Here is a 12,032-nt window from a genome sequence, read left to right on the forward strand (position 1 = left end):
ATGGACTTCCTCAAACTATGATCATGAACAATATAAGAAATACATCACTAAAATAGAAAATTAATTTTTGAATTGCTTGGTTGCAAACTCACTTCTTATATGTTGCCATAACATTGAATCAGTGTGTTTTGTTCTTTTCAAGCAGATTGGTTAGACATAAAAAAACATGCACGTGTTTTTGCTAACCATACCAACTCTATATTTTTTATTCTACCGTGAAGTTTTTGGGCCATTTTTAAGGAAGGACAATTAAAGTAAAAATTCCCTTGTCTATGTAACATAACATAATTAATACAAGAAAAAAACTATTCAATAAATAAAAATATTTCCCCGCCTACCTGCCCTATTTTTCTGGAATATTTGTGGAAAGACATGCATTATTTTTTTAGGCCTTCCTATATATGTCTACTAGCTATAGACTACTGTAACCTTGTAAATTTGCATTTGATAAGTAGGACACTTGTTTTCAGCTACTGTTGTTTTCATATTTGAACACAGAAATGCAAAAAGAAAACTGTAGACGTTGAGGTATTTCGGTGAAATAAGATGCTATATCAAGCTATGATTTAAAATGAAAAGCAATCAGGCTCAGTCACAGTCCTATCGCTACTGTATGGTCCAGTTTACCGGTGCTGAAACTGGACTCCATCACTCATGTCATCCAGTTTCCAAAACCATATTTTACAGACAGTCGCGAAACTTGTGATACAGCAGGTAACACGAGGGTTTATCAGACTTTGAATTGCAGACATACGTTACCTTGGTACCAATATAAATGGTAACTCTTTTGTTATGACATCTCGTATATATTACTTGACACCTTCTGCAACTCACATTGGCGGAAGTCACGTGAACAAACATATTAAAATCTTTACCACAGTTTCGAACAAAAAACTTTCATCTAAATTCCTCTTACTTTTTCACTGATTTGATATTTCTTAAAATGATATGAATTTTACTTTACAAAATTCATGCAAAACATGAAGTTTTATCTGACAGTTTTCATAAATTGTAGCTTCAAATATGTTGCTAGCTTTGCATTCTCCGCATTTTGTTTAAAGATGGCGGGAGAAGGACAGAAGGACCACACTGTGGTTATAAAATGGAGTGGGAATGAGTACAAGATCACACTATCGGACTCATCAACCGTGGCAAACATGAAAGATAGTATCTACAAAGATACGGGAGTGCGGCCCGAACGACAGAAATTGTTGGGTCTCAAATATAATGGTGAATATCCAAAAAATATTTTCGATTTTACTATGTTGCTACCGAACCGGGTCATGATCTTTTGATTCTCTGCATAACGAAATAAGGGCCACGATTACTCGGGCATTATCTCATAAATGTGAATGATCTTTTCTGTTCTGTTACGTGGTGGAGATTCGTGCGAATTAGATGCTCTGAGTTGGTCAGTCCCTCATTTCTCAACACTGGCTTGGGTTTGGTTTGGTTTGGTTTATTTTGTTTAACGTCCTATTAACAGCTAAGGTCATTTAAGGACGGCCTCCCGTGCGTGCGACATGCATGCGTGTGGTGAGTGCGTATGTGTGTTTTGGGAGGCTGCCGTATGTTCGTGTTAAGTCTCCTTGTGATAGGCCGGTACTGGCTTGGGACAGGCTACGACGGAGTTGGTGCTAGCTGCTAGGCGCATGGTACAGGGCAAAATGACCGTTCAATGCGCTTACCCAATTAAAACCCTGTGGTCTGTATATGGTATTTAGATACATGTAGGCTAGATCTATCTATGGACATACACGTACGATGTACGAGAGCTACATCACAGACATCATCCATGACCCTTTAATATGTGACATTTTAAATTTTAATGCATAAGACAACATATTTGAAGGCAAAAATGCAGACCATGGAAATATTGGTCCTTTTTCAAATTTCATAGATCAGTATAAACTTTTGATCAATCTGAGTAAATTACAGGTACAGATCATCGTTATAAACATACTTCATAATGTGTATTTAAATTACTTTGGATATCGATATGCTTGCCAAAATGACCAAGCAGACTGTTAAATATTGACATATTCAGATTTCCAACCAAGATCTGTTTCAATTATAGGACATTTATGCACATACATTATCGGAAATGTTCCTTCGCCATTATGTTATATTTAATCAAATAACTATTGATTTATTATCATATACAGGAAAAGCTCCTACAGATGATGTAGCCATTTCTCAGTTGAAACTGAAGACTAATACCAAAATTATGATGATGGGATCAAGAGAAGAGGAATTGGTAAGTAAACATTTTAGGTAAAAAAAAACTGAGAAACACTTGGTGAACCAACATGGTAGATGTTTTATGGTACATTGTCATCAATCAATCCATTCATCTTGTCTGCAACCACCTCTTTTACATTTTTAACTCACCTGATTCTCTGGTTCGGTGATAAATATTTAATTTCAATAAAAAGTACAAATAAATAATTTTTTGGTGATTGGTTCATATTTCAGGATAAAGTGAAAGAGCCTCCCCCAGACTTACCCGAAGTCATCAATGACTTTGATATAGAAGAGGATGAAATTGCTATAGAAAATAGGTAATGTTCCAGATTACTGTGTTTGTCAGTACATCTACAATATCCAGGGTTAGGTTTCCAATAAGTTATACAGTGAACGTGATCAGTATCCCAGGAATTTTAATATGTTGATTTTATCCTGTTGAAACAACTGTTTTACTGATTTATAATTAGTGCTTTAAAATGCTGCAAATTTGCATGAAGGTTTTTTCCCCCTTTTTTTCCTTTTAAAATTTTCTTTCATTTCAGGAAAACAAATAGAAAAAGAAAACATCAATGTTCAAGTGTTAATTTTCTGATTCTTCCATCTGTCTCAAATTTGGTCAAAATGTTTGACATAGTTTATCATACATTTATTGATAGTAAATACTAGGATACTCTTACATTGTATTATACGTATACATAAAAGCTCTTTTAATAGGGATGTTTTCAAATTTTTGACCTGATGTTTTGGACTTCGATCATCATCATACATGTTTCACAAACATATTTTTAGTCTAATTCATGTTTGTGTATTTAGCTTTTGAGATTTCTGTGTTGTCATGTTTACGTTAAGTACAGGGATTTTGTCTTAACTTCACTTAATTGATTTCCAGAGAAGAATATTTGTCAAAAATTGACAGAAGAGTCCGTGATTACAAGATAGAAGTGTTTAACCCTCCAAGAGAAGGCAAGAAACTGCTGGTCCTTGATATCGATTACACATTGTTTGGTAAGTGAGATAAGTACACTACTATTATTCTAAAGGGGCCATGACAGCCCAGTTGGTTAGAGTACCCGTCATGTAACCTTAGGTGAAGGGGCCATGATTACTCAGAGCACAGGTGAAGATCCGAGGTGTGAAGTTTAACGCTCTCTACCCATGTTGGTCTGTGCTGTCGTGGTTGTGTCTATGGGCAAGACATTTATCCTAATTGCTCTGGATGGCATGCGGTGGGTCTCCCCGTATGTTTTTCATCAACTTCTACAAGAAGGTGTAGAACCTGTCTCAAAATAAACCCAGCGAACAAACAAGCTTTTACTCTGAAGGTTTTCTCATGCATATTGTTTTACGAGTTTCAATTTCCATGCTGAAAGACAATTCACATGTCATTTCTATGCTATTTCAGGCTTAACAATATGTTATTTTATTGAGTCGGAACCTTTTAGAATCTAACCAAACTTGACACTTCTTAGGCTGGTTATGTAGCATGACCCTGTTTTGACGTTCATATCTGGGTCAAGATTACTGTGTTTTCACTAAAACCATATGCATGTCAGATTATTTGAAATTCTAGGTCTGAAATTTTCCCTTAGAAAGTGGTCTTTTGTCTTAAATAACATGAAGTTGATATACTTAACAACACTGGACAAATGCAATGTCTTTGACAGTTTAAAACATTCATCACATGTCAAGATAAATTCAAAGGTTACATGTATAAAAAAAAAATTAAATATGATTCTGAAACTTCTTCCCTTTTCAGATCATCGATCGGTAGCGGAGACTGCCAATGAGTTGATGAGGCCTTTTCTACACGAGTTTTTACAATCTGCCTACGAGGATTACGACATTGTTATCTGGTGTAAGTAATCTTGGTTGTTGTATCTATCTGTAAACGTTGGTGACCTTCCGACCTCTGATACTGACAATCCCTCATGGTTCTAGTAAACATTGGTGACTTTCCGACCATTGACTGATGTGTTTCATTTCAATGAAAAATAATTGTATAGATATATACAAGGAGATAAGATAACAGGCACTGTATAAATCTTCTCCTAAATCTGTTTAACATTGTAAATATATGTATAATTATAAATTTGATTGACAGCTGCCACAGGGATGAAGTGGATCAATGTGAAGATGAAGGAGCTGGGTGTGACTGACAATCCCAGCTACAAGATCACATTCCACCTCGATAGCAGTGCCATGATCAGTGTTCATACACCAAAGTATGGTGTCATAGAGGTATGTCCTTACTAAGTATGGCTTCATAGAGGTATGTCCTTACCAAAGTATGACATATACAGGTATGTCCTTACCAAAGTATGTCGTCATACAGGTATGTCCTTACCAAAATATGACACCATACAGGTATGTCCTCACCAAAGTATGACATCATAGAGGTATGTCCTTACCAAAGTATGACATACAGGTATTTCCTTACTAAAGCATGATATCATACAGGTATGTCCTTACCAAAGTATGACATCATACAGGTATGTCCTTACCAAAGTATGACATCATAGAAGTATGTCCTCACCAAAGTATGACATCATAGAGATATGTCCTTACCAAAGTATGACATCATAGAGGTATTTCCTTACCAAAGTATGACATACAGGTATTTCCTTACTAAAGCATGATATCATACAGGTATGTCCTTACCAAAGTATGACATCATTCAGGTATGTCCTTACCAAAGTATGACATCATAGAAATATGTCCTCACCAAAGTATGACATCATAGAGATATGTCCTTACCAAAGTATGACATCATACAGGTATGTCCTTACCAAAGTATGACATCATACAGGTATGTCCTTACCAAAGTATGACATCATAGAGGTATGTCCTTACCAAAGTATGACATCATACAGGTATGTCCTTACCAAAGTATGACATCATACAGGTATGTCCTCACTAAAGTATGACATCATACAGGTATGTCCTTACTAAAGCATGATATCATACAGGTATGTCCTTACCAAAGTATGACATCATTCAGGTATGTCCTTACCAAAGTATGACATCCTAGAGGTATGTCCTTACCAAAGTATGACATCATACAGGTATGTCCTCACCAAAGTATGATATCATAGAGGTTATTTTTTCATAATCATCAGTTAATGGAGATCTTTCAAATGGGTAAGGGATGTATCACTTTGCTTGATCAAATAGTGTCACAGTCTCACAACATCTATCATATTAACTACTATTCATTAGGAAATGAAGTGTGGAAATGGAAACAAGTATGATGTTGGAGAGATCCTTGAATGTTGATACAGAAATCTCTGACTTTGATTCTATGTTGACACTGAAGTCTCTAACTTTGATTTTAATGGTTACAGGTGAAGCCATTAGGCGTGATTTGGGGTAAATATGAGCAGTGGACGCCGAAGAATACCATTATGTTTGATGACATCAGGAGGAACTTCATAATGAACCCCCAGAATGGACTGCGGGTAGATATCTTAATCAGTAGAGATAAAATGTTACTAAAAATAGATTTCTCCAAAATGGACTGCAGGTAGATATATTCATCCATAGAGATAAAATGTTACTAATAATAAATTTCCCCCATAATGGACTGTAGGTATGGATCTTAATCAGTAGAGATAAAATGTTACTAAAAATAGATTTCCCCCAAACCAAAATGGACTGGGGGTAGATATTTTAATCAGTAGAGATAAAATGTACTAAAAATAGATTTCCCCCAAAATGGACTGCGGTAGATATTTTTAACAGTAGAGATAAAATGTTACTAAAAATAGATTTCCCCCAAATTGACTGTAGGTAAATATCTTAATCAGTAGAGATGAAATGTCAATAAAAATAGATTTCCCAAAATGGACTGCGGGCAGTATCTTTTTCAGTAGAGATAACATGTACTAAAAATAGATTTCATTCCAGCATTTGTTGGGGATCAAACAAATTCCACAGCAGTTCTGTTACTTATATAAAAGTTTATCATTCATGAAGTACCATTTGATGTCATTCCTTTAAAAGTTCCACGTCAGTGACCAATACTACTAGCCATTGAATATAAACATCATCTATATAGATGGGCCCTGTATTTATAAGTTTATTTTTTTATCCTAGATAAAGGCATTCCGTGAAGCACATCAAAACAGAGCCAAAGATCGAGAACTTCTTAAGTTGGCGAAGTACCTTAAAGATATTTCGACGGTGGACGATTTTACAACACTCAATCACAGAAAATGGGAAAAGTATGTGTCGGCTTTTGATCCTACTGTTGGATGTCTCTGTTAAACATCTGTCCAATCCCAGCAAGCTTTGTTGATAGTTCAATTGATATTCGATGTAAATTTAAATGGCAGAAAAGTTGAAAACCTGAGGATAAAAGTGACGCATTTCGGAGTGACGAAGGCATATTATTGCAGATAACCATAAAATTTATTAAGGTTTCACTGAAGAATGTTTTCCTATATAGATAGAAAATTATCATGCAATAAGAAGGCACAGTGGTCTAGTTCAAGTCACGGCACAGACATAATGGTCTATTAGTAGGATGCAGGGCTACATGACCAAAGGGTCGTTAGTTCGAGTCACGGCACAGACATGGTGGTCTAGTGGTAGGACGCAGGGCTACGTGACTGAGGGGTCGCTAGTTCGAGTCCCAGCATAGACATGGTGGTTTACTGGTATAACGCAGGGCTAGGTGACTGAAGGGTCGCTAGTTCGATTCACCGCACAGACATGGTGGTCTAGTGGTAGGACGCAGGGCTATGTGACTGAAAGGTCGCTAGTTTGAGTCAAAGCACAGACATGGTGGTCTAGTGGTATAACGCAGGGCTACGTGACTGAAGGTTCACTAGTTCGAGGCATGGTGGTCTAGTGGTAGGACGCAGGGCTACGTGACTGAAGGGTCACTAGTTCGAGGCATGGTGGTCTAGTGGTATAACGCAGGGTTATGTAACTGAAGGGTCGCTAGTTCGAGTCACAGCACAGACATGGTGGTCTAGTGGTAGGACGCAGGGCTACGTGACTGAAGGGTCACTAGTTTGAGGCATGGTGGTCTAGTGGTAGGACGCAGGGCTACGTGACTGAGGGGTCGCTAGTTCGAGTCCCAGCACAGACATGGTGGTATACTGGTATAACGCAGGGCTAGGTGACTGAAGGGTCGCTAGTTCGATTCACGACACAGACATGGTGGTCTAGTGGTAGGACGCAGGGCTACGTGACCGAAGGGTCGTTAGTTAGAGTCAAAGCACAGACATGGTGGTCTAGTGGTATAACGCAGGGCTACGTGACTGAGGGGGTCGCTAGTTCGAGTCACCGCACAGACATGGTGGTCTAGTGGTAGGACGCAGGGCTATGTGACTGAAAGGTCGCTAGTTTGAGTCAAAGCACAGACATGGTGGTCTAGTGGTATAACGCAGGGCTACGTGACTGAAGGTTCACTAGTTCGAGGCATGGTGGTCTAGTGGTAGGACGCAGGGCTACGTGACTGAAGGGTCACTAGTTCGAGGCATGGTGGTCTAGTGGTATAACGCAGGGTTATGTAACTGAAGGGTCGCTAGTTCGAGTCACAGCACAGACATGGTGGTCTAGTGGTAGGACACAGGGCTACGTGAACGAAGGGTTGTTAGTTCAAGTCCCAGCACAGGCACTGTGTTGTATCCTTGAACAAGATTCTTTGCTCCATTGTGTTTTAGTCAACTCAGCTCAAAATTATTACATGGTAGGGCTGTGTAAGAAATGTCAAGTGTAAGTTTTAAGCGCCGAAATGGCAGCTGTATGCTCCCTGGGGAATTGAGAAAGACATTGATTGGCTGCTAAAGGCCCAATAAACACAGATGATAATTTGAGAACGGCTTTGAACAACTATGTTGTTGTGATATATAAGTATATTTAACTCCAAATTATTATTATCATTTATATTGAAATGCCATAGTAGCAAAATTTTAGAAATCAAATTTTCAATTAGATCACATAATCCATTGTTAATAAATGTATAATGCAAGCCAGGCGAAAACACCATTTTTTTTATTTATTTTTTTTTTCAGATATCGAAGCAAGCGAAAGCATGATCATTCAGACGGAGACCATGTCTCTGAGAGTCTCAACACTGACTGAATGGTGAATGTTATCTAACCCTCAGAAACTGACATTTACGCCGAAAAAGACATGAACAAGTGATAGACATTACAGCAAGTTTGAACAAAAGCACGGACATTTTCCCCGTAATACTGCTGCAGTTGTCGCGTCATTTTTAATGAACTTTTATTCATATGTAATATAAGTCTGCTTTGTGTCTTGTGAAGTCATACTTCTTTGTTCAAAGGACAAGATGAAGTGTCAGTCAGAGAAACCGTCACGACTCCCTCAGGACAGGGTTGTCTTGTCACCTAATACTGCTGTTTGTGGAACAATACTTGTTGATGGCTCAATAGAGTTGGATTATATCTTAAGCTGCATGTAGGATTATCTCATGAAAATATACATTTATCATGTTTTAAGTTATGTGTGTGATTGTGGGGCGTTTTACAAAGATCAGTGTGAAATGTTGAAAGATGTCATCTGAATGTGTGCAATATACCCCACCGCTCTCAATCAAAGTTTACAGATATGCCCTCTATACAAACACACCACATTTATCTGGAAATAAGCCTGTCCTCTTTATAGATATACCACATTTACCCAGCAATAAGCTTGCCCCCTATACCGACACTTCACTTTTATCCAGCAATAAGCCTGCCCTCTATATACATACCACATTTATCCAGCAATAAGCCTTCCCTCTATACAGACACACCATTTTGACCCAGCAATAAGCCTGTCCTCTATATAGATATAACACATTTATCCAGCAATAAGCCTGCCCCTATGCAAATATACCACATTTATCTTGAAATAAGCCCCCTTCTATGCATACATACCATATTTATCCAGCAATAAGCCCGTGCTCTATGCAGTCATACCATATTTTTCCACCAGTAATTCCTCCCATGCCAATTGCAGATCGCTAAGGTATGCTATGGCATTATCCTGCAATAAGCCGCCCTGCCCCGCCCCGCCCCGCCCCGCCCCGCCCCGCCCCGCCCCGCCCCGCCCCATTTTAAGTCAAAAGTAATGTTGGCCCACTGGGCTTGCTGAAGGATAAATATATCTACATAATATTGATGTTAGTTGCTTTGATGCAGTTCAAATAGCAGGCCTTGGACAGAATACTCCGAACAGCTCTCTGTGGAAAGTGTTGTTCCATTAAAATATAAAAATGTACTAAGATGTTATCTGTACGTCACTAGTCATCACACTTCATCATATCATATATACTCCCTGTGCTTCCTTCCAGGCCGATAGAAGAAAATTGTACAAGTTTATAGCTTGTTTCATAATTGTTGTTGAATACTTTTAGAATATGATTTTGATATTTCTACTTGGAATATACATCTACATGTAGAAGTACTTTTGTTGTTTTTTTTTTCAAGAAATTTCATTAAATATTACATTTGTATATTGAAATCCTTCAAAGCAATTGTTCAAAGAGAAACTACAGACAGTAATTTTAGATTTTCTATGGCCAGTAACTTCACTAACTCAACATTTAATGTTTTTGAGACGATAACTGGATAAATCCCTCTTTATTGTTCATTTCATGACAGAAATAATATACTGTTTAACAGTTTTATCATTCAAAACAGAAAATAAGAATATGCTTCATAAATTTATGAACAAGTGTGTTTGGGAAACTGTTCCAAATTAGGACATGTGTAAAGTGTAAGTTATCCGAACTTTTGTATATTTGTGTTGTGTTGTGCTTGGTATATGTTTGTGTTTGTTGACGAATCTAAGACTCAAGGGGCATAACTCTTGGTCAGTGATATAAAAATATGTTTTCTGCTGATATCCTGAAGTGCTATATTTTATATGGTTGATCTAGGTAGCTCATTATTACTCTGTTTCATAATCCTACTGGATGATGTTTAGCTGATCTAGTACCTGGTAATTAAGTTTCTAAACTGTAAACATTCTTAGCCATATAATTGTCACCAATATTACGTTATTGCAGAAAGCGCTTGGCACTATAAGCCACTGTTTCGTACTTGACTGTAAATTAACATAATTTAGCTGTAATCTTATTTTAGTGGTTTTCATGCTGAAAGCATTGAGCTTAATTATAATTGTGTTTATTACACTGTCTTTGTACCATTTCTATAGCAGATAATGAGGGTGTCAATTCATCAATGTGCTTATCTGTTAAAATTTGGAAATGCACTAAAATTCGAGTTCACCAAAATTAATACATTTACAGTATACAACATTCTACTGGGTATATAACACTCGTGGAGTGATGTTTTGTTGGTTATTTGGTGAATATATGAGTTTTTTCAAGAATATGTACAATGTAGTAATGTACAGATCTCGCTGTGAAAGCTGTGCTTCACATCTCTGTCTAAATTGCAGTAAATGAGAAATTGCAGTAAATGAGGATTTCTTAGACAGCTCAGTGAAACAGCTGATGAAATTCTTTGTTATACCTAAAACAACATCATTATATGCCTCTGGTACCTTAGATCAACCTCACAAAACACTGATTGCTTTAATCATCGGTGTTTTAAAATAAAATAAAAATATCATTTATGCTAAAAATGTCTTGTGTTGTTTTTATGATACATGTGTCAGACTGAGTCTTTGAACCAAGGTTGGGTAAAAATATTTTACCAATAGTCAGAATCACTTGCTCTCATTTGGTTGAACACCTTGCCAAGTAAGAAAGTAAAAAGATACTAAGACTGTCACCAAGACACTGTTGGCCATAACAGGTATTCATTCAATTACTAACACAATTCATTAAATTCCTAAAAAATACTCTAAATAATGATTTGATTTCTGAGGTTTGGTCAAACCAGCAAATATGTATCAAGATGTCAAGTGACCTATTGCAATTAACATTAGTCAGGCATTGTGTGTTGTACATTGTCTGTCATCCAATTATATCCATCATTTTCAACTTTTTATCAATAAACAAGAGGCCAAGGATCATAATGGGCCAGTAGCATCCTGGGATAAAGCCAAGGGTCACACAGTTTTTCTCAAGTCAATGACCTTGACTTACTTTAAAGGTCACAGGGGTCAATTGTGACAAATTCTTTAAACGACTTCTCAATAAACGAGGTCAAGTTCATGATATTGCGCCAGTTGCATGAAGGTATAAGGGCTATTAAGTTTGTTCAATTGAATGACATTGACCTACTTTCAAGATCACATGGGTCAAATGTGTTGATTTTTTTTAATAACTTCTCAATAACCAAAAGACCCATAGCTATGATATTTGACCAGTTTTATCCTGGGATACCAAATGTATTCAAATGAATGACCTTGATAACTTTCAAGGTTACAGAGGTAAAATATTTTTAGCTCGTCTCTTTTGTTAATTTTTTTGTGTGCAAGTGTTGAAAGCTATTAACACATCACTTTATAATTTTACTAGGGTGCATATATTTGGTAAAAGAGTCCCTCTAGATAGACTTCTTAAAGTGAAACTGAAGAAAAAACAATTTGAAAATGCTCACAGACATTTTATATGGTTCCACATTTTTCAAGGACTTCTTAAAGTGAAACTGAAGAAAAAACAATTTGAAAATGCTCACAGACATTTTATATGATTCCACATTTTTCAAGGGAGAAAGCTCTCATTAGGATAATTCTTTATCAAAAAAAAGAAAGAAATAGGTCCAAAAGCAATTATTTAATATATCTACATGTATTCAATTTAGCTTGTCCATGAATTTTTGTCAATAAATAATTTACATATATATAAATTGGTA

The 12,032-nt window shown here is 36.8% G+C and overlaps 2 protein-coding genes across 2 annotated transcripts in view; one reads left to right on the forward strand and one right to left on the reverse strand.

The window, feature by feature from the left end:
• The window catches only part of LOC117338816 (huntingtin-like), a 55,661-nt gene extending 54,819 nt beyond the window's left edge, over positions 1-842 (reverse strand). Inside the window, exon 1 of the mRNA XM_033900169.1 lies at positions 760-842. The gene's annotated coding sequence lies outside the window, so the exon portion shown is untranslated. The remainder of the gene's footprint in view (positions 1-759) is intronic.
• A 219-nt stretch (positions 843-1,061) lies between these two features.
• On the forward strand, positions 1,062-9,686 carry LOC117339681 (ubiquitin-like domain-containing CTD phosphatase 1). Its single transcript, XM_033901396.1, has 9 exons — positions 1,062-1,230; positions 2,166-2,257; positions 2,476-2,561; positions 3,137-3,252; positions 4,004-4,102; positions 4,349-4,485; positions 5,589-5,702; positions 6,340-6,467; positions 8,268-9,686. Exons 1-9 carry the CDS (start codon positions 1,062-1,064, stop codon positions 8,335-8,337), a joined length of 1,011 nt encoding a protein of 336 aa, XP_033757287.1. The 3' UTR covers positions 8,338-9,686.
• The last annotated feature ends 2,346 nt before the right edge of the window (positions 9,687-12,032 follow it).

The sequence above is a fragment of the Pecten maximus genome, chromosome 12, assembly GCF_902652985.1.
Source record: "Pecten maximus chromosome 12, xPecMax1.1, whole genome shotgun sequence".
NCBI lineage: Eukaryota > Metazoa > Mollusca > Bivalvia > Pectinida > Pectinidae > Pecten > Pecten maximus.

Excerpts from the sequence above, each read along its gene's own strand:
- LOC117339681 (XM_033901396.1), top strand. The coding sequence starts at position 1,062 with ATGGCGGGAGAAGGACAGAAGGACCACACTGTGGTTATAAAATGGAGT. Across the intron at positions 2,258-2,475 it reads GATCAAGAGAAGAGGAATTG|GATAAAGTGAAAGAGCCTCC; the intron begins GTAAGTAAACAT and ends TTCATATTTCAG. Across the intron at positions 4,103-4,348 it reads TTACGACATTGTTATCTGGT|CTGCCACAGGGATGAAGTGG; the intron begins GTAAGTAATCTT and ends TTTGATTGACAG.